The following is a 23377-nucleotide window of genomic DNA, read 5'->3' as shown; positions in this document are numbered from 1 at the left end:
TAATGGTTAAGCAAGGTCTTAAGATACAAGTATGATTTTAATAAGGAGACAGCATTCCAGGAGAGGAATATAGCATGAGAAAGACTCAGCACAAGAAAAGGCGATTTTGGAAGTAATGTGGTTCAAATAGAAGGGAGCATAAATGGAGAGATTCAACGAAAGGTAAATTTGGGGCAGGTAATAAAGGGCCTTGAATAGCATGTCAAATGATTGGTACTTTATGAGGAAAATAATGGAAAAAGAGATTCTGTTTTATATTTCAAAGTGATACTTTTACTTCAGTTATTTAACAATGAGTAGAATGAACTATCATGAAAAAGAAACTTGAGGGCAAAAGCTATTGAAGTGTCCCATGTGAAAGCATTGCCCGGAACCAGGTGAGTAGGGCAGTAACATCTGGGCAGCCTACAGGTGTGTGGGAATAAACAGACTCGGCCACTTTTGCCCTTCCTGCATCCCCACAAGAAGTGAGTGAAAAAGCTCCTATAGTTTCAAAATAACTAGCATTTGATGATATCGATGATCTGAACTTGGGTCTTCCTAATAGGTGTGTAATGATATCTTGTTTTAATTTGCATTTCCCTGAGGAGCATCTTTACATATGCTCATTTGCCATCTGTATATCTTCTCTGGTGAGGTGTCTGTGAAGGGCTTTGGCTCATTTCTTTAAAATGAGGTTGTTTTCTTATTATTAAGTTTTAAGGGTTCTTCATATATTTTGCATAACATCCTTTATGAGATGTATGTTTTGCAAGTATTTTTTCCAGTTTGTGGCTGATCTTCTCATTCTCTTGACATTGGTTTTCACAGAGTAGAAGTTTTTAATTTTAATGTGTCCTAGCTTATCAATTCTTCCTTTCATGGATCGTGTCTTTCGTGTTTTATCTAAAAAGTCATCATCCTACCCCAGGTCATCTATAGGCTTTCTTCTATGCTATCTTACAGAAGTTTTATAGTTTTGTGTTTTACATGTAAGTCTGTGATCTGAGCTCATTTTTGTGAGATGTGTAAGGTCTGTATCTAGGGCTGTGGGTATTTGTTTGTTTTTTGCATGTAGATGTTTAGTTTTTCCAGCACCATCTGCTGAAGATACTATTTTTGCTCCATTGTATTACCTTGACACCTATGTCAAAGATCAGTTGACCATATTTATATGGGTGTATTTCTGAGTTCTCAATTCTGTTCCATTGATTTATTTGTTTATTCTTTCACCAACACCATACTGTCTTTATTAGAGTAGATTTATAGTAGGTCTTCCAGTAGGGTAGTGTCAGTTCTCCCAACTTTGTTCTCCTTCAATATTATATTGGCTATTTTGCATCTTTTGCCCCTCAATATACACTTTATATCAGTTTTCTGATAATCACAAAACAACTTGCTAAGATCTGGACTGGGATTGCACTGAATCTATAGAGCAATGACATCTTAACTGTATTGAGTTTTTCTATCCATGAACATGGAACACTGTTCCACTTACTGAGTTCACTGATATCTTTCATCAGAGTTTCTTAAATTATGCTCATATAAACTTGTACATATTTTTCTAGATTTATTCCTAAGTATTTCATTTTGGGGGATGGATGGTAATGTAAATGGTACTGTGCTTTTAATTGCAAATTCACTTGTTTATAGCTGGTATGAGACAATAATTGACTTTTGTATATTGGCCTATATTGCAGTGTCCTGCAACCTTGCTATAATTATTTATTAGTTTCAGGAGTCCATTTGTTGATTCTTTTGGATTTTATACTTAGATGATCATACCATCTGTGAACAAAGATAGTTTTATTCTTGTATTCCCAGTCTATATACCTTTTATTTCCTTACCTTGTCTTATTGCATTAGCTAGGACTTCTGTCATGATTTTAATTTTTTTAAAGATTTTATTTATTTATTTGACAGAGAGAGAGAGAGAGAGATCACAAGTGGGCAGAGAGAAAGGGAAGCAGGCTCCCTGCTGAGCAGAAAGCCCGATGTGGGGCTCGATATGGGGCGTGATCCTAGGACCCTGAGACCATGACCTGAGCCAAAGGCAGAGGCTTAACCCACTGAGCCATCCAGGCGCCCTTTCTGGTATGATTTTAAAAAGCAGTGGTGAGAAGGGACATTGTTGTCTTGTTCCTAATATTGATAGGAAAGCTTCAAATTTCTTACCATTGAGTATAATGTTAGCTGTAGGGTTTTTTGTAGATAGTCTTCATAAACTTGAAGAAGTAAACTATTCCTAGTTTACTGAGAGTTTTTGTCATAAGTATAAGATATTGTTGAATTCTTTTTCTGCATCTATTGGTATGATCATGTGATTTTTTTTTCTTCTGTAGCTTTTCAATGTAATAGATTACATTAATTGATTTTCAGATGCTGACTTAGCCTTGTATACCTAAATCACATTTGGTTGTGATATACAATACTTTTTATACATTGTTGGATTCAATTTGCAAATATTTTGAAGATTTTTACATCTATGCCTATGAGAAGTATTCACTCATAGTTCTTTTTCTTTGTATTGTCTTTGTCTCATTTTGATAGGGTATAGCTGGCATCATAGAATGAGTTAAGGCATATTCCCTCTGCTTGCATCTTCTGGAAGAGAATATAGATAATTTATATAATTTCTTTCTTAAATCTTCAGTAGAACTCACAAGTGAACTCATCTTGTCCTTGTGTTTTTTTGTTTTGGAAGGTTATTAATTCTCAATTTAATTTACTTAATAGATATGGGTCTATTCCAATTACTCCTTTCTTCTTGTGTTAGTTTTGGGAGATTGTGTCTTTAAGAAATTGGTCCATTTCAACTACATTATCAGATTTGTGGGCATAGAGTTATATTCCTTTATTATCCCTTTAATGTCTATGGGATCTCTCATAACACCCCTTCATTTATTTATATTAGTAGTAATTTGTGTCCTCTCTATTTTTGTCTTATTTAGCTGGGCTAGAGGCTTATTGATTCTATTGATCTTTTCAGTGAACTAGCTCATAGCTTTGTTGATTTTCTCTATTGATTTTCTATTTTCAATTACATTGATTTCTGATCTAATTATTATTTCTTTTCTTCTGCTTACTTTGGATTTAATTTGCTCCTCCTTTTCTACTTTCCTAAGGCAGAAGCCTAGTTTATTTATTTTATATCTTTCTTCTTTTCTAACTTATGTATTTGATTATAAAAATTTCCCTCTGGGCACTTTTACTAACTTCCACAAATTCTGTTAAGTTGTGTTTTGATTTTCACTTAATTTAAAATATTGTTTAATTTCTCTTGGGTTTTCTTCTTTGAGCCATGTGTTGTTTAGAAGTATGTCATTTAATCTGCTAATACTTTGGGATTTTCCAGCTATCGCTCTGTTGTTGATTTCTAGTTTCATTCCACTGTGGTCTGAGACCAAACATTGTATGACTTCTAGTCTTTTAAATTTGTTAGAGTGTGGGGGCACCTGGGTGGCTGGGTGGGTTAAAGCCTCTGCCTTCGGCTCAGGTCATGGTCCCAGGGTCCTGGGACTGAGCCCCATATCGGGCTGTCTGCTCAGTGGGGAGCCTGCTTCCTCGTCTCTCTCTGCCTGCCTCTCAGCCTACTTGTGATCTCTGTGAATTAAATAAATTTTAAAAAATCTTATCTTTAAAAAAAATTTGTTAGAGTGTGTTTCATGGTCTACATTATGGCCTATCTTGGTCAATATTCCATATGGGCTTGAGAAGATTGTGCATTCAGTTCTTCTTAGATGAAGCAGTCTATGGATTTCAGTTATATCCAGTTGATTGATGATGTTGAGTTCAAGTATGCCCTCATTGATTTTCGCCTGCTGGATCTATTCATTTCTGATAGAAAGGTGTTGAAGTCTCCAACTATAATTAATAGTGGATTAATCTATTTCTCTTACATTTCTATTAACTTTTACCTCATATATTTTGGCACTCTGTTATTCGGCACATACGTGTTAAGGATCATTATGTCTTCTTGGAGAACTTGCTCCCTTATAATTATGTAATCCCCTTCTTTATTTCTGATAACTTTGCTTAGGCTGGAGTCTTCTATGTCTAAAGTTAGTAATACTCCTACTTTCTTTTGATTACTGTTAACATGGTATCTTTCTCCATTCACTTTTTATTCTATGTGCATCTTTATATTTAAAGTGTGTGTCCTATAAACAACATATAGTTAGGTCTTATTTTTTGATCCCGTCTGACAATATCTGTATTTTAACTGTTGTATATATACCATTGAAGCTCAAAGTCGTTACTGATATAATTAGAGTAAGTTCTATTATATTTGTTAGTACCTTTCATTGTTGCCTTTGTTCTTTATTCTTATTATTGTCTTTCTTTTTCTGCCTTTGTATTTTTAATTGAACATTTTTATGATTCCGTTTTTTTCTTCTTACTTAGAATATACTTCTTTATACTTCTTTTTAACTTTTATTAAGTGGCTGCTTCAGGGTTTGCAATATACTTTTATAACTAATCCAACCCACTGTCAAATAACACTGTAGCACTTCACATGCCTGTGGGTACCTTATAAATAATAAAATAATCCTAATTCCTCCTTTCTATTCCTTGTATCAATGCTGCCATATATTTATATGATATACACACACCCAGAAACACACTATGAGTAAATAAAATGTACATACAAAGTATAAATTATATATCTACATAGTCAAATACAGTATTGCTATTGTTTTGTTTTATGTATTAAATCAATATAGGATAAGAAAAGTAAGATTTTTCTGTTTTACTTTCACTTATTCCTTCTCCACCACTTCATTTCTTTATGTGGATCCAGGTTTCTGACTTACACCATTTCCTCCTCTCTGAAGAACTTCTTTTTAACATATTTTGAAGGTAGAACTATTGTCAATAAATTTCCTCAACTTTTGTTTGCCTGAGAAGGCCTTTGTTTTTCATCCACTTTGCATGATTTCCAGAGAAAAGATCGATATAGTGGTATATTTTTTCTTCTATAATTAAGGTATTTTCCCCCTCTGGCTTCCTTCAGAATTTTTCCCCTATTTTCTTTCTTTTTCTTTTTTTTCTTTCTGTAGTTTGAAAATGATATTCATAGGTGTAATTATTTTGCCACGTATCCTTTTTAGTGTTCTCTGAGCTTCCTGGATCTTTGGTTTGGTATCTGACATTAATTTCAAGAAAATAGTCATCATTATTATTTGAACATTTCTTCTGTTCCTTTCTTTTTTCTCCCTGTGGTATTCCAATTATGCATACATTACACCTTTTGTAGTCATCCCACAGTCCTTGGGTATTCTGTTCTGCTTTTGTTTTTGTTTTTTCTCCCCCCAGTCTTCTTCTCTATGCTTTTCAGTTTGGTAGGTTTCTGTTGATATACTCTCTAGCTCAGATATTTTCCCTCTGCTGTGTGCAGGTTACTAATGAGTCCATCAGAGATATTCTTTTCTGTTACAGTGTTTCAGATCTCTATCACTTCTTTTTGGTTCTTAGAATTTCCTCCTTTCTGCTTACCTTGAACATCTGTTCTTGTATGCTGTCTTTTTTATCCATTACAGCCCTTATCATATCAATCACAGTTGTTTTAAATTCCATGTCTGGTAATTCCAACATCCCTGCCATTTCTGAGTCTGGTTTTTATGCTTGCTCGCTCTCTCTCTTACCCTATATATATTTTGCCTTGTAGTTACATCCTGTAACATTATGATAACTGGGCATGATATACTGAATAAAAGGAACTGCTATAAAGAGGCCTTGGCAATGTGGTGGTAGGTGTTGGGGGAGAGGATGTCTTTTATAATCTTATGAGTTAGGTCACCATCTTTTAGGGAACCTATGCCTTTGGACTGTAAACTTTATACATGCTTCTTAGTCTCACTCTTTATGTTGGGCTGGACTTCAAGAGTGGGCTGGAGTCAGTATTTCTCTCCCCCCAGTCAGCCAGAACTTGGTAGCCATCCAGGAAGTAAAACTCACAAAAGCACACCTTTCCCCACCCCCAGTGACTGGATCCCTGGTAGAGTTTTAATCCCCAGAGTCATCCACACTGAGCATCCAGCCATTCATCAACCACCGTTCAGATTTCTGCATCCTTTACTGGTTCCCATGGAGGTTGCTGCCCCAGTAAGTGGTTCACTGTATCTGGCTGTCAGTTTCTCCAGTTTGGAGCCCCAGCTTGCCCTGTGATCTCACTTCTTTTAGGGATCTAAGAAGAGCTATTGGGTTTTTTGGGCTTTGTTTGTTTTTTCTTTTTTTCCTTTCTTTTTTTTTTTTCTTCAGTTCGTTCAGCTTTTTATGTGTCATTAAGATGGAGTGGTGACTTCCCAGCGTCTCCTGCACTGGACCAGAAACAGAAGTCTGTCAGTTTCACTTTGAACTAACTCCCTTCTAAACACTCAGTCATAGAAGCTTGCCTCTTTATGAAACCCAAGGCAACAATAAATATGACAGGATATCATTTATACTTGATCTTACTTGTAAAGATATGTTAATAAAAACTTGATGCCTTGCCATGGTTCCTTTTATGGGTGGCGGGGGCAGGATGTGGAGGAGTAGGAGGAAGTTCTCCAAGACTTAGAACCTCTGCATTATTTCTTACCTCCCACTGCATGTGCTTTCTATAAGTCATTTTTAATGTATTAATATGTGATTTAAAAGCCATATTTTAGAGCAATTCACTTGAAGCATCCCTTCTGTCTTTGTACACCCTGGACATTTTCCCGGGAGTTCATTTCCCACTTATGAACTTGGTTCAAATGTCACTTCCTTAGGAAATCTTCCCTGTTGTCCTTTCTCTAAAAATACTTATCTCAGATTGAAATTACACATTTTCGTGATTATTTGATAAATATGTATTTTACCCCACTAGCCTGGACATTATATTAGGGGAGGGCAAACACTGGATTTGGTTTTGCTCACTATGGAATCACTTATGCCCAAAGCAGTGGGTAGCATTGAAGGTACCCAGTAAATATGTGTTGAATAAATGAATGCAAATGAATGAATAAATGAACAAATGAACTAATTTCCCCATAGCCACACATGTTGGCATATAAACTGTTGCTCTCCTCTCCTTTTGCCTGGCCACTCTCTTCCAGCTCTGCTTAAATCCAGTAAACTATTTTATTCTTATGCAGAATGAGAATGGAAATGTAAGCAGAGATGTCGATGCCTTTTAAAATAAACTGACACCTTCTCCTGGGATCATGGGAAGCTCGATTCAAGTGGTACACTCATTTTTGACAAACAGAACCCTTTACCCTAGCTCTGTATTCACTGGACATCTAAATGGCAATTTCTGTTCACACTGCTCAACCAGGAGAACCAGTAGCCAGTGTGATGGAAACACCACCAACCTGGACTCAGGCGACCCATAGTCTCACTTCTTCACTCATCATTATCACCTCTGTAGCCCAGACATACCACTTACCTCTCCTAACTTTAGCTTCTCAACCCCTCTAGACTGTTGAGAAGACAGTTTGCAAATTAAATAATTCAACATAGTCAATTGCTGTTACTTCTTAACACAGCCCACCAAATGAAGATGGGAGGGTTAGGAATCTCGCTCTAAGGCAGAGATCCAGGCTCTTTGAGCCAGACCTGAGCCTTAAGGTGATGACTCAGGTAACTTAAGCCTAAAGCTTCCTACAAGAGAAAAGATGAGACATTTGCAAAACAGCTAACATGAACAAAATCCTTGTCAGTACTTCGTCTTTGCAAACGTTGCTTATGTGATGCTCTTCTTTCTATATGGCCATGACTTTGGATTTTCTTACTGACATTTTCCTGTGGTGACATTATTAATAGCTGGTTTCCTAAAAACTACCAACCCTAACAAAAATTCATGAGAGCATGAGTGGACAACAGAAAGCTCAGGATCTGGCCAGCCCTTGCGCTAAATTTTGAAATAAGGGAAGCTCATTAGGGAAATATCCAGCTCTCCTCATCCCCAGCTTCCTTTTCTTTCTGTCCCTGATGACTTCTCTATGCCAGCTGCTCAAATGTGCAGTGGGGAAAAATCCAATATCCTTATTCTTATCAGGACATTAGTGACCTGGGGAAGTAAGTAACACCCAGAAACTCTGATTTGGGGGGTTACATGCCTACATTTTTAAGCCCCTTTGGAGAGATGGCTGATAGACTGTAAATGCCTCAAGGTCAAGGGCTGTACCTGCTCGCCCTCTGCTGAATTTTTGGTACCTGGGACAAGACTTGGCTCATGGTGGGTATTCAGTAAGAAGTCTGAATGAAGGAACCACTGCATAAATGTTCTTCCCTTCCTCTCCTGCTTCCCTTGCAAATTTATAAATGTGTGTTTTTAGTGTATTGGTCTGTTATGGTTGCCATTACAAAGTGCCACATGCTGAGTGTGAGATAGCAATCTATCTCCTCATGGTTCTGGAGGCTAGAAGTCCAAGATCAAGATGTGGGTAGGATTCCTTTCTCTGAGGCCTCTCTCCTTGGCTTTTAGATGGCCATCTTCTCCTTGTGTCTGCACATGGTCTTCCCTTTCAGTGTGCCTGGGCCAGTGCTCTTAGATTAGGGCCCCCCTTAAGACCTCATTTTAACTTAATTACTTCTTTAAAGACCCTGTCTCCAAATACAGTCACATTCTTAGGTACTGGGGGGTTCGGACTTCAACATATAAACTCCTGAAGAGGGGACACAATTCAGTCCCTAACACTTAACAAACACATAAAGTCCCACAGGGTTTTAATCCTAGACTTTTACCTATCAGGCTAGAAGTGGGGCAAGTGTCAAATGAGATACCAAGCCCTTCTGCAGACTGTGAAATCATTCCCTACAGACAGCCATTTATAAATGGGGCAGTTCCTAAAGAAACCTACTTTTGTCCAAGACTTTTAGCAACCGACCAGACAGCACACTTACTGGAAGTGTGGCCGCACCAAGGATAAAGTGAAATGCCCTCAGTGACACAGAATGCAACTAGGAAAGCATCAAGCAACAGCCGAGGCGAAAAGGTGATTCTTGCAGCCACAGTATGCCAGTAACGTTTGGAAAACTGTTTTCCTAAGGCGGTGGACTCATCATTTGATATTTCACTCTTATTTTGTGTGGGATTTAAAAAAAAAAAAAAAAGGAAAATAAACTCTCAGTAAATTAGAATGTTGCAACCTAATACTGCATTCCAACTCATAAATGTTTTTCTTCAGAGTTCATTTGGAAGCATTTCAGACAGATTGTTAGGATTATTACTTTCTGGGATAAAACCATGCATTTTTTTCAGGCATTTCTTCCTCAACTCATAACCTTCCTCTCAGTAATATTTTGCATGTTGCAATAAAAAAGCAAGGAAGAAAGGCAGCCTCTGTCTATTTTTAGATTAACGCATTTGCCAAACTCAAGGAGACTTATCTAAATGCCTGCTTCCCACAGACATGAGCTGTTTCTCTGGTGCCAAATACTTGAGCCAATTTCATAACCTACTTACCAGTCAACATTACCATATTTACCCATCACCTTTAACCCCATTTTTTTTATACATCATCTTTAATCCCACCATCTCTCTGAAGAACAACCCTGTAGGAAAATGAGAGGAGCCCAGGTGGGTCCAGGTGAACAATTCTCCTGGACAACCACCATTTGTCTTGAAAACACTTATGTACTATGGGGAGGCCTGAGCAGAGATGGTGCCTGATCATGAGGAAAAGGGCCTGGCGGGAATACTGTGAAATGTGAGCATCCCTAATGGTAAGACAGGCGCCAGAAGGCTTTGGATCATGAGCTCTGGCAGCTGAGTCCGAGAGGTAAGCAGGTCTGAGGCCCAAGTCTGGGTAAGCCAGGGAGAAAGCCAGAAACTGGTCATCCCATCATGTGGAGGCAAACTCTGCAGGAGCAAGGCTGCCTAACAGGCACAGGGGAGTCCTGGACCAGAACAGGGCAGAGAAGACATAGTCAGCAGCCCCAACCAATTCTGCAGAGCTCCTGGCTTTCTTGAACAATGAGAACCTTGAAGATCTGGCCAGACAGTTGGCAGAGAAGAGCGACTTGTCCAGAGTCATCAGGAAACCAGCGGCAAAGTGAACTGGAATTTAGAATTCCTGATTTCTTATCCTCCATTCATTTTCCACTTGAAATCAAACACTCCTTTAAAAGAGGGCTTCGGAGATGATAGAGAGATTCAACAAGAGAAGGTACAAATCAAAACCGGCCTGTAGACACACAAAAAACTGTACACGCGTGTTCCTAGTGACTTTCCCAAAACTGGACACAACATCCCCACTAGCCGGGGATGGACTGACTGTGGGCCATCCAAACAGTGGAACACTGCTCAGCGAGAAAAAGGAGGGAATTCATGATACACCCAGTGTGGTGGAGGACCCTCAGACGCACTGAGCTGAGTGAAGGACACCAGACCCAAAAGGCTACATACGGATGCTTCCATTTCTCTGACATTCTGGAAAACAGAGGATTCCTGGGCTGGGAGGGGGCAGGTTTGAAGACAGCACAGGTAACATTTGAGGACGATGGACCTGTTCTTGATTGTCACGGTGGTTATACGACAGAATACTTTTATCCGAGCTCTTAGAACAGGACAGGTAAAGGATGCAGTTCACTGTACGTAAAATAGAGCTTAATTTTAAAAACGTTTAAAAAGAGGAAAAAATGGCCTGTAGACGTGCTTCTGGGAAGCAGCATGGTAAAATAAGAAAGTGTGTTGGCTCTGCAGCCAGACTGCCTGGGTTTAAACTTGGCCTTGTCCTCCACTCTAGCTTCTCTGTATCTCATTTTCCTCATTTTAAAAATGGGAATAATTAAAGTATGTACCTCCTGGGATTATTATAACTAAGGAATTTGTATATTCAAAGGGTTTACAAAGTTCGCTTTTGCCTGACACATGTCTGCACAATTGTCCAGAAGAGCCTCAAGACAAATTCCTAGAAGTGCAAATGCGAGGGCAAAAGTCTGCATTGTCAGACCCACTGGCAAACTGCCTTCCAAGAAAACCGGGCCCCTTTACCCTCCTTCACACAGAGAGCATGAGTTCTCAGTCCTCTGCTCCCCACCCAATACTGCCGGCTATGAATCCTTCATCTCTTCCAATGGAAAGGTAAAAAGTGATATCTCATGGTTCCTTTCATTTGGATTTCTTTGCTTACTATTGAGGCTGAACATCTTTTTAGATATCTATTGGTCATAGCTAATTATTTTTATGTGAATTGCCCCTTTACAGCCTTTTTATTAGGATGTTTATAGTTTTATTATTAATTTGTGTAGGATCAGTATGAATTAAGGTTAATAATAATTAATTTTTTTTACTATGTATCAGACATTCTTGTAAGCATTGGAAAATACTCACATTTGATCAAGCGTATACTTTATAAACATCGTCCCCTGTTTCTTTCATTTCTCTCTGGACCCTGCTTTGACTTTTTGCAAAAGAATGTACACTTTAAAATTCTTTTGTGACTTCCACATTGTTTTGATCACATTAAGGAGGCCTTCTGTCTGGAGTAATTGTAATCTTTTTATATAACTATTAGCTGTACGTTCCCATATTTCTTAATTCTTTGGAGGTTCTTTATGGTGATTCTCATTGTCTAGGATTACTCTAAAATAGTAAATGTGTCTTAATTCCAAAATATAAAAGGAGGGCTCTGATGGCATTTTCAGCCACAGACCTATGCCTTAGTACATTTCTCAACAAGATGAGAGAGTAGGAAGGAAAGGTAAGAAAGGCTCAGAAAGCTCACCTCTTATGAAATGGAGGCACTTGGATGGCAAAAAAGACTTCCCCTAAAGGATTCTGGGTGGTCCCGCAATGCATTACTATCGCTGCTCTTCCATCAGCGCCCCTCCCCCCACCCCTAGGAAATTGCCACTCCTCCTGCCCACTTACAACCACACTCACAACAAAGCTGATGCTTTCACATAGAACTTCTTCCAATTCTAAAATTTCCTTTCTAGATTAATCAAATCAGGCTCTATAGACCAAGTACCACTTTAAAAGTTTGGCTCTTTTCTTTTTACTCATTTAATAATAATAATTTTGGAGAAACAGAATACAGAACAGAGGTGTAATACATCTCCTATGACCTCACATTTTTAGGGATATTTTTTCTTGCCAGCTGATCCTGCATTCATGCTAATGTTTCCCTTTATGAATCCCTAAAAGTACGCGGTTGTTTCATCAAAAGCCAAAAGGAAAATAAACTGTTTCTCAGGCAAAGTGGGGTGATAACAAAGGGCTCCAAGATTTGGGGAGTAATTTTACATTAAGGGGAAAGAATGGATTTTAATCACCAGTTATTTCTTAAAAAAAAAAAAAAAAAAAAAAAAAAAAAAAAAAAAAAAAAAAAAAAAAAAAAAAAAACTGAGTCTTACGTAAAGAAAGGCAAAATTTTTTGTTTTCAGAATCTGTGTTTAAGAAGTTTCTAGAAGAGGGGCGCCTGAGTGGCTCAGCGGGTTGAAGCCTCTGCCTTCAGCTCAGGTCATGATCTCAGGGTCCTGAGATCGAGCCCCACATCGGGCTTTCCTGCTCAGCAGGGAGCCTGCTTCCTCCTTTCTCTCTCTGACTGCCTCTCAGCCTAGTTGTGATCTTTGTCTGTCAAATAAATAAACAAAATCTTAAAAAAAAAAAAAAAAGAAGTTTCTAGAAGAAAGGAAAATAAACATTAGCTAATGGTATAAGACCTGTTATCTCAAAGCAAGAAAGTAAGTTTGCAGAGTTACGAATCCCAAGTATCAGTACCAAAATTACTTTCTCTTCAGATTATCCTTTAAATTCCTAAGCATGACAGAATTATGTAAGATTAAAAAAAGTGGTGTGTATGTCCATATACCCATATGTACATCTTTATGGATGTATGCATAGTGTATAGACATATACATACAAATATCAATATATATGTATGTATGTATAAGGATTATGTAACTATATGGAAACCACATAGTATTTATTAAAAGAAATCACTTACTTCAAAAGGGCAAACTGGTTAGGAACACAAATTGGCAGATCAATTCTCCCCCTTTGAGAGATCCCAGAAATTGAAGGTCCTGAGTGTAAATGTTTCTGGCCTTCCAGCAGGCATAATACCAAGGTGGTGTCTCCAAAGGCAAACATACTTTCCTGGTAGATAACTGTTTTCTTGGCCTCTGAGTAACTGTGGCCGCATTCTCATGAAGAAAATTGTGGCTTTTTTCGCCAGTTACTTTATTTTTCCAGAGCAGTAAAATTCCCACCCTGAGGCACAGGAATCAAAGTTCCTACAGGAAAAGGCCTTTTGCTTATTACTGTCAGGGGATGTCTCTCAGCTTCTTGTCTACAATGATGATCTAGTCATGATGCAGCTTCTATACACCTTTCTGGAATTTTCTAGAATCTGGAGCTTGGGTGTGTGTATACATGCATGCCTGCACACTCACATATGCAGAAATCCATCAGAATTTAACTGCGGTTTCCATGAACCTATCTTAACAACTGTCCCCTTTTTCTTCATCTCTTCCATCTTTAGTACTTTATCTCATTATTACTTATTCTCTAATTTCAAGTATTTATAAAGCTCCTGTTCCCAATCTGGGCCACTGCCGGTACTATAGATGCAAAGATTCTTTCTTTCTTCTTTCATTTATTCTACCTGTACCATTCCATGAAGTAGTTGTGGTATGTGAGCCCGAAGAAAGATTCCTGCCCTGGAAAGGCTTACAGTCTTGTTTTCCTGGCCATTTCCAGAGGAGTCCATTCTTAAAACTCATCTTTATGGAGTCTCTAATCTTGGTATATTAATATTTCACCGCATTTGGAGCCAAAAACAAAGCACCTAATTCCTCTGGAATCTGTTTTCTTAATAGAACTCTCTTGTCTGGCGTCAGGCCAACAGACAGTCATGAGGCAAAGGGCCGCTGGTGTTCTGTGTAACTCCTGGGGAGCGGTACACAGGGAGAACAGAATTCCCATTTCCACAGATCAGTAGCTCTTCCTCCTCAACATAGCAAAAATGCACGGATATGCTGGAAGAGATGAATGTAACAAGAAAAAATAAATGTGAAAATATTTGAGAAAGTTGAAACTGTGATACAATTTTTTAAAAAATTGGCAGACTTGGTAACGTTGGCTTCTGGCTTCGAAGACTGGACTCTTTGGAAAAGACTGTTTTATGCCGTAAGCCATAGCTGGTCACATTTTCTTTTTTCTTACTGTGTCTTTTAATCTCACAAAGAAAGAACTCCTCAAGATGAACTGGATTTGACTTCTTCGAACATTCACATATGCGCTTTTTTAAGCTACAGAGCTTTGAAGTCTAGTCTTGAACCTATGATCTGAATCTGATTCTGATTCTGTAAATCACAAGACATCTCCACTGTGGTTTTAACCTTGAAGATGTTGGAGTCCCTTTCTTTTAAAAAACAAACACTTTTAGTAAGAACTATTGTTGTCTTAGGTTGCGGTCTTCCAGCACAGACATGAAGACAAGGTTTAGAAAGCAAGCGGGTCATGGGAGAAATGGTCCAAAGAAACATTGCTAAGTGTGGAGGGAAGAAGGCCATGGGAAGGAAGATGGGTATAAAGCAGGTTGACACAGTGGGCAGCAGAAGGTGGGGCCCTTCTCCAGAGTTATCCCACTGGAGGGTAAGGAGGTGGCATTCCTTGTTATCGCCTGCTTCCATCCATCATTAGCTGAGAGCTCAGGCCAAGGGCACTTCCAGCCTCTAAAGGGAATCACGTTTGCAGTCCAGTGCTGCTCCTATATCCAGGAAAGGTGAGTGCTGAGGGAACGTGCTACAAATCATTTTCCTGTGCAAATTCCATTAAACCAATTGAATTCCTTGATTGGTTTTCCATGTGGACTGTCCAGAGACATCCCCCCCCTTTTTTTTTTTCGTTTTCATTTCTGCTCTGCTAGGATTAACCACTTATGGTCTCAACTGTTGTAAGTTTTCTTCTGTGGCCATTATTTCCACCTGGTCCAGTTTTCTCACATCAACAACAACCAGTATCAATTTTATACTACAGATTCAGCCATTGTCATTTGTGTGTTTGTATCGTTGCATGTACCAAGAGTAACCATTATGTATTAGATTTAGGAAAACAGACTGCTTTACCCATGTATTAGCCAAACACTGCAACCAGTGTGAGTATTACCCCTCAGACAGCCTATGACCGTTCTGTTGCCCAACACCGTAGACCAGCCCCACCTCTCACCTAGTGTGGTCTTCAGTGAATTTATAGGTTCACCTTCTTTTTTTTTTCTTTAAAGATTTTTTATTTCCTTTTTTTCTTAAGATTTTATTTATTTATTTGACAGAGAGAGATCACAAGTAGGCAGAGAGGCAGGCAGAGAGAGAGGGGGAAGCAGGCTCCCTGCTGTGCAGAGAGCCCGATGTAGGGCTCGATCCAAGGACCCTGAGAACATGACCTGAGTGGAAGGTAGAGGCTGAACCCACTGAACCACCCAGGCGCCCCTACAGGTTCACTTTCTTAAGCCTCCATTTACCCACTTGCAAAATTGTGCAAAATAATGGAGGCTTCATAGCTTCTTGTTAGGAATAAAGGTCAATCCTTCTAAAGAATTCCTGGCCAAGAGTAAGTGTTCAACACGTGCTATTTATTACTATTATTATTATTGTTGTTGTTGTTGTTATTTAAGATCATTATAATGACACATCAATTAGTTCATAAACTACAGACCACTTTGCCAAGAGGATACTCACTGTCCCACTATTTATAAAGAGCAAATGCTTGTGTCAAAAGGAGGGAAGGTCAGAATGTCCCACTTTGTAATAAGACCAGCTTCCCAGCATCACTGCTGGAAGGGAAGGGAAAACAAGGTGTGTAACATGCCCGGTACATACAGGCACTAAAGGACCTGGCTCTTCCCTTTCACTTTCCTTAAGATGTAGGCCTTCAGTCTACATCTTCATCTCCAGGATAGGAGAAATGGTATTATGATGCATTTTTATTTTATTTATTTTTTTTAAGATTTATTTATTTATTTGATAGAGAGAGAGAGATAGTGAGAAAGGGAACACAAGGTGGGGGAGTGGGGGAGGGAGAAGCAGGCTTTCCACAGAGAAGGGAGCCCAATGTGGGGATTGATCCCAGGACCCTGGGATCATGACCTGAGCCGAAGGCAGACGCCTAACGACTGAGCCACCCAGGGGCCCCTATGATGTATTTTTTAAAGCATTTCTACAAAGTTGGCATTCTTGAGTCCAGAAGGGATTGAGAGCTACCAGGTTGCCTATCCTACTGAGTTACACTGAGGTTCCAACATCCTTTCCAGAATGTCTTAAGGAAGGTGTAATTTGCTGCTCTTACCAGATGAGCCTCACTCTACAATCAGCATTTCGGGATGCCCTGGATGCTATTATGAATAAGAGCTTAGATTTTTTTTCTACAAAACATGTGCATGTGTTTTGAGTTTTTGTCCTTTTTTTAGATTTAATTGTAGGTGCATTCGGAACAGGAAAAGTAGCTGTTTACAGGTACGTGGTTTGTGGCATGCAAATGTCCCTCTAATTGTTTCAAGTACATTTCCTTTTTGCCCTAGTTTCCCAGCTCTTTACTCTGGAGAACATTTAGATGCTCTTTTTAACGTTTGGAGGAAGTTTTGCTCTCAACTGTTTGCCTTTCTTTCATCTCTCTGTCTCTTTAATCTCATACCTCATGACCAAACTTCCAGCCCCTACTAACATGTTAAATGAAGATATGAATCTTAGCAGAACTTATAAAATGAGGCATTCTTTAGATGTTACTATGTCTGAATTCTTCTCTTTGGAAATGCATTAAAATGTGCTTATAGAGGAGGGGTACCAGTGGGAGGAGGTTTCTATAAATCAGGCATGGAGACTAAGTTAGGGAATGGAATGTTCCCAAGAATTAATACTCCAAAAGCGAGTACTGAACAACAGTTCACATCTGACAGGTCTAGATCCAAAAGCCTAGCCGTTCCACACACTCGTGTGTAGGCTTGGGCAAGTCCCTACACCTTTCTGAGCCTCTGATTTTTTTGTTTATTGAAGAGTGGTAACAATACTTGCTTTAGAAGTTAATTTTTGTGAAGAAGATTAAGTGAGAATCTGTAGGTATCATACACAGAATCGTAAGCTATGAGTAGACAGTTGGTGCTCAAAAGTTATAGATTTTTTTCTTCTTAAAAAAAAAAGTTTTATAGAAATTCAAAACATTAGATCAGGATATCAAAACAAAAGGCAGAGAGCAGACCCGTGTGTTCTGGGCACATAATGCTAACATAGCCTAACCTCCAGAATGGTTCTAAAGTTAGGTCTCCTCGAGTAAGTGAGATTTTCCTCCTTCATCAGTCCCAAGACATACTCATAGACTGATGTATACCCAGGACTCACCACTTCGGGTTAGAATCAGATGATTGGAAAGCTCGGGTGTCTTGGGTGTCTAAAGGATGGGGCTATGCTTACAGTGTGGCCTTGATGATGCCCCACTCAGGGCCGATGAACTCATGGGCTAGTTGCTAAGGCCTAAATCCACCACCCAGTCCTCACTCCCTCCCTACTTCACAGACACCAGCCCTGCATCACGGTCTGAGGGCTGCTGCCAGCCTCCTCCCTCCCACTTTTTTTTTCCTCATAGATATTTGCCCCAGTGATTCTTTCTCATCTAACTCACTCTTGCCCTCTGCTTTGCCAAGGACTGGAGGTAACACAATATTAAAAACAAAATTATGTAACAGAGCACAGATGAATAGTATAAAGTTTAGGAAAATTCTCAGGGGGGCCCACTGTGGTAAGTCATGCCCTAAACACGCACCATCCCAAAGCGTGGCCCTCCCTCCCCTCAGAGGAAAACTTACCCAATGCAACATCATTTCACATTGTCATTGGGAGACCGGCTCTTAGCTGTCCTACCTTGGAACAGGGCTTAAAAATTGCCCAGTCCCCTTCCCCAATGACTTACTTGCTTGTCTCATTATTGTTACCTGAGTGGTGGTGAAAATTGAGTTTGCTGTACATTTAGTTCCTCTTCTCCACCCTGGCTGCACATTAGAAACACCTGGAGGGTTTGGTTCACCTGCCGACACCCAGCCCAGACCCCCAAGGTCTTTTGACCTCTCTGAGAGCTCCTTGGGCGCTTCCAAGACACAGTCAGGATTGAGAGCCACGGCTCCCGTGGAGTATGCAACCGCCCTTATAAGTGTTCAGCTCGATCGTCAAAGCTTGGATATTAAATTATCCATCAAAATAAGAAAACCATCAGCCCATCAGGAAACAAAACTGGCCAAACTCAAGGACTTACAGGTGTGAGTGAGTAGAGAAGGATGCGTTTCCTCAGATATGAATAGAGCAGATCCCAGAGCGCACCTCCCGGCAGTATCACGCAAGTCCCCGGAGCCCACTCCATCCGCCAAGCAGCTCCGTGGATGCAGTTTTGCTTGACGGACGCCCAGCGTCCTTGATCTGTATTCATGACGACCGCATGTGTTTTAAGGTAATGAGTTAAGTCTGGAGCCCACCTGTTCAGACAGGGAGACAAATTCTTAGCACAAAGGCTGGGGGCGTTGGCGGCGGCCTCTGAAAGTGGGGTGTCGCTCCCATGGCTCTTATAACCCTGTCTTCTCCCTGCAGAGCAAGGCCGGTTGTGACTGTGGATGCCCAGCTTCTGCTGAACCCAATGATTATCAATCTGGAAAATAAAACATGCCAGGTTCCAGAGTCTCTGTCCCCTGTGGCCTGGTGAGTTCACTCAGTGCTTCTCAAACTCTGATATGGATGCAAATCACCTGGGCCCCTTCGGGTAATGCCACTTCCGGGGTGGGGCGTGGGACTCGGGAGCTCAGAAAAGCCCCAGTTGGGTGTTAGGCTGAGGGTATGGTATACAAACTTGTCAAATCACTATTGTGCATGCAAAGCTACTGTAACATTTTTTCAATGATGCTCAAAAAATATCTTTAAGATAATAATATTCAGAGAGATTGAAGTATAAGCAGATATGATGAGGAGAATGGCAGGTCACTTCTCAGTGTCAGAGAAGAAAGGCACAAACACAGAAAGGAGGAAAGCTAGAATATTTCTTGTACTAATCTGGAATGGGAGGCATGAATGTATACTCAAGTTTTTCAATCTATATAGATAAAAACAAATACAGATAGAGGAAAAAAAAATAGTTTTTCTTTCAAAAAGGCTACTTCCCTAATCTACAGGCTCCAAGTGAAAGAAGCATAAAAACATTTGTGGAAATTCCCAATGTAACAAATCTTAGAGATCTCTTTTGGATCCTTGGCATGCTTAAATAAATATCAACCAAACTGAAAATAGAATAAAATACCTTGACTCTTACATTTGCATATGCTTATGGATACCGCTTTCCAAACTTTTTTTAACAAGCTTTGGTTAAACCAGTCAGTTTCCTGGGCTGAAAACACACGTCCATTTTGTAATTTAGTATGCACAGTCAAAAAGCAAACATGATGGGGTGCCTGGGTGGCCCAGTGGGTTAACGCCTCTGCCTTCGGCTCGGGTCATGGTCCCAGGGTCCTGGGATTGAGCCCCAAATTGGGCTCTCTGCTCAACAGGGAGCCTGCTTCCTCCCCTCTCTCTCTGCCTGCCTCTCTGCCTACCTGTGATCTGTCAAGTAAATAAATAGAATCTTAAAAAAAAAAAAAGGGCAAACATGATAAAAATAGCAATTTTTGTGCTCTCACCTCTATTGTTGTGGCCCTAATCTCATTATCATGAATATTAGTAGCATTGCAGATCCTCTGGTGAGCCATAGGAGAACACCACTTCTTTCACTTTTGAAAGTGTTCCTTCTCCATCTTGATGGTCATCTGAAGGAACTACAAATGGAATTCAGTTGTAACCGAGCTTGAGAATATGCTACTTTGTTTCTCAGTATGTGGGTTCTCAAGAGTCAGAAGTCTGTCATATTGGGTAATGCCAACAGGGTATATCCTCTGAAAAAAATCAAGAAATACTTGGAGTGTTTTGAGATTTGCCCTCATTTTCCAGAAGGTGTGGTCTAACTCAGACAGGATGTTCAGTTCCTGAGAATGTCAGAATGCTGAACAAACCAGGCTTGACCCAGAGAACTTATTTCCACCCAATCTCAGTGTGTTGTTGATGGCCTTTTGACAGGAGTTCAGACCAAAGTCAAAGCCTTCCTGGGGAGAGGTCGGGGGTGGGGGTAGGGGTGTGAGGAGTACTTTGAAGAAATCTTTGAAAAAAATGTCTTTTACTGGGCGCTCCCCAATTCAGGGAGGCGTGCCCTCTCCTTCACTGGTTTTTTAAAATAGCTGGGAAATGCCCGAAGCACATTTTTAAATGGTTTAAAACCATAAAGTATTATAATGAAAACCTGATCTGAGAAAATATGTGAAAGAGCCAGTGTCTGTCCTTACCCTGGCATGATTCACTAAAATGAACTGTGGGAGCAACTTGGGCAAGAGTGCTAAGACTTCAGTATTTCCCCAAAGAGTCTGGTGTTCCCACAGTCACAACTGAATGGACCCTACTCAGGACTGGATGCTTTCAAGGATCTGAGTGCGGCACGCTCTGATATAAAGTGCGGTTTTGAACTAGATCACTTTTTCTAACGCATTTTAGTTTTTTTTTTTTTAAATACAATTTAAGTATTTTTAACAGATATGGGGTTTGTTTGGTTTTATGGAAAGAGTATTACTTTGTTTCAAGAAAATGTTTCTTTTCCTGAGCTGTTTTCGTTATTGCATTTAAATCATATTATTAAGGTAAGATGGAATTTGTTATGTGGGCAAATGAATAAATACATGTCTCTTGATAATAACTTATTTCATTCTATCACATGCATTCTCTGAAAAATGTTTCATCTTCACATGCAAAAATTTAGAATTAATGATGGCTCAGGGTACTTGAAGATAAAAATTAACAGCTGGTTCAGTCTAGAAGGTGTTTCTCTGATACTTTTAAAATTTATTTTAGGAATTTAGGTCAGTATTTCCAAAATGATTGACAGGCATTTGTTGATTTGCTTTCCTAGAATATTTGTCAGTATTTGATATAACCTTGTATTCTACATTTGAAAATCATTTAAGTGAAGCCTTACTGGGAAATAGTTCTTTGCATCCATCAATGTAAATTTCTGTGTCTTTCAAATGGTTGTGTAGTTTTATTAAAGTATCTGCTACTGGCATTTTCAAATTAGAAAAAAAGAATAAAAACAGCACAATAAATATTAATATTGTTATTAATCAATTAAAAAAATAAAAAGTATTTAGTTAAAATATTTCATTTGACAAATGTGAAAGACCATCACTATCCACTTTTCAAATGTAAGAGAACCTTTTCCAATAGTCTACCTCTATGCAAAATATTTGCTGTCACTGAAATCAGATTAAAGTGCTTAGACTGAAAAATGAGAGATGCCTGGCTGGCTCAGTCAGAAAAGCATGTGACACTTGGTCTTGGGGTCACGAGTTCAACCCCCACGTTGGATGTAGAGATTACTTAAATTAAATAAACTTTTCTAAAAAATGAATTGCTTTGTACTTTTAAATCCTGTTTCATATCCACCTCATTCTTTCTCCGTCATGCATGGCTATGCATGCCATTAAATAACAGTATCATTATTCCAACTGTGCATTGAGTCAGGACCAGTGTCGGAGGAATTGTCATGTATTGTCCTGACTTCTAATCTATTAGAAGCACTATAGGCAAAGTTTCCTTTAGAATTTGTGTGATGAGGGTTCTGGGTTGATTTAGTGCTTTTGTTCCAATCAGACCTTTCAGACTAAGGTACCATATTGAATGTGATCAAGTTTGCAATTTTAACACTAATTAATTATAGATCACAGCTTTCCCTGACAACTCAAGGGTACTTCATAATTAGGTATAGACCTGTTAGTGGACCTAACTGTCTGATATATAAAACATACAGTGAATATATATGTATATTTTTATATGCATGTGTTTTGCTAAATTTGGAATGAATATTTCAACAAAAACATTAATTCAAAAAGATATACACACCCTTATGTTTATTGCAGCCTTATTTACAATAACCAAGATATGGAAGCAATCCAAGTGTCCATTAATAGCTGAATGGATAAGGAAGATGTGGTGTATATATTTACAGTGAAAGTACTCAGTTATAAAAAAGAATTAGATTTTGCCATTTGTAACACCATGGATGGACCTAGAAGATATTATGCAAAGTTACTGTAAGTCAAACAGAGAAAACAAATATCTTGATTTCACTTATATGTGGAATCTAAAACACAAATGAGTAAACAAAAGAAAACCAGAATCAGACTCATACACAGAACAAACAGGTGGTTGGCAGAGAGGAGGGAGTAAGAGAGATAGGCAAAATAGATGAAGGAGATTAAGAGGTCCAGACTTCCAGTTATAAAATAAATAAGTCACAGTGATGAAAAGGACAGCATAGGGAATAGGGTCAATAATTTTGTTTTTAATTTTGTACGGTGATAGAAGGTAGCTATACTTATGGTGAGCAGTGAGTAAGATACGGAGTGGTTGAATCATCGTGTTATTTGCCTGAAACAAATATAACATATATCAACTGTATTTCAGTAATAAAAATTGTATTAATAATATTTTACTTATCAAAACTTCATAACATTTTTTGATATCTGATAGGATTATGTCTTTTTGTTTTAAGTAGGGTCCCTGCCCAATGTGGGGCTTGAACTCAGGACCCTGAGTTCAAGAGTCATGTGTTCTACAGACTGAGCCAAGCAGGCACCCCAGTAATAAAAATTGTCTTGTATGGGCTATGGTGAGTGCTGTGAAATGTGTAAGCCTGATGATTCACAGACCTGTACCCCTGGGGCAAATAACACATTCTAATGTTAATAAAAATAATTTAAAAAAATAAAAAATAAGAATTTTCTTAAAAAGTGAATACTTTGGTTTACTACTATAAAATTTTGAGGTTTTCCTTTTAGATCAGAATAAGGTTCTTGGAATATTTTGACTTGGCAACTCTTTTCTGTAAAAGACCTTTTTAAACTGGCAGGTGTAGGCTGAGGTACTGTTATTAATAACTCAGTAAGCTGTACCAGGTATTTTAAAGTTGTATGAACAAAGTCACAGTCATCCAATTACTGTTAGGGAGGTAACAAAAAGGAAGAACTAAGAAAGAAATAGAGAACGGCACTGACACATAATTGATATAATTCATAAATCACCTGCTAACATCATTTGTCCACCAAACACTTTCTCACAAGGAAAAAACAAGGTCCAACTCCAGAGCTTTAATTTACTTCTTTTACAAAAACTTCATTGCTTTTGAATGGTTCATGTTCAACAAAATACCATACATAAAATTCTTTTAATTCACATAGGCTGATGATTTCATTACAAAGAGGAATTTCTCTTGTAAAAGTTAATGAACTGATTTTGACAAGTAACCAGGTACTTCCCCCAAAAAAGTGGGACATGGAAAAACATTTTGAATTTGAAAGCCAGACATGCTACAAAATCT

The 23377-nt window shown here is 38.8% G+C and overlaps 1 protein-coding gene across 1 annotated transcript in view; it reads left to right on the top strand.

The window, feature by feature from the left end:
- The window catches only part of ITGA8 (integrin subunit alpha 8), a 177616-nt gene that overhangs the window by 80545 nt on the left and 73694 nt on the right, over positions 1 to 23377 (top strand). The window contains exons 14-15 of the mRNA XM_004757564.3: positions 16362 to 16407; positions 18523 to 18630. Of these exons, the coding sequence (XP_004757621.1) occupies positions 16362 to 16407; positions 18523 to 18630 (154 nt within the window). The remainder of the gene's footprint in view (positions 1 to 16361; positions 16408 to 18522; positions 18631 to 23377) is intronic.

Source organism: Mustela putorius, unplaced genomic scaffold (genome assembly GCF_011764305.1).
Source record: "Mustela putorius furo isolate JIRA1106 unplaced genomic scaffold, ASM1176430v1.1 tig00003913_pilon_pilon_pilon, whole genome shotgun sequence".
Taxonomy (NCBI): Eukaryota; Metazoa; Chordata; class Mammalia; order Carnivora; family Mustelidae; genus Mustela; species Mustela putorius.
The sequence above is the reverse complement of the archived record's forward strand: the minus strand, read 5'-3'. Positions and strand labels throughout refer to the sequence as shown.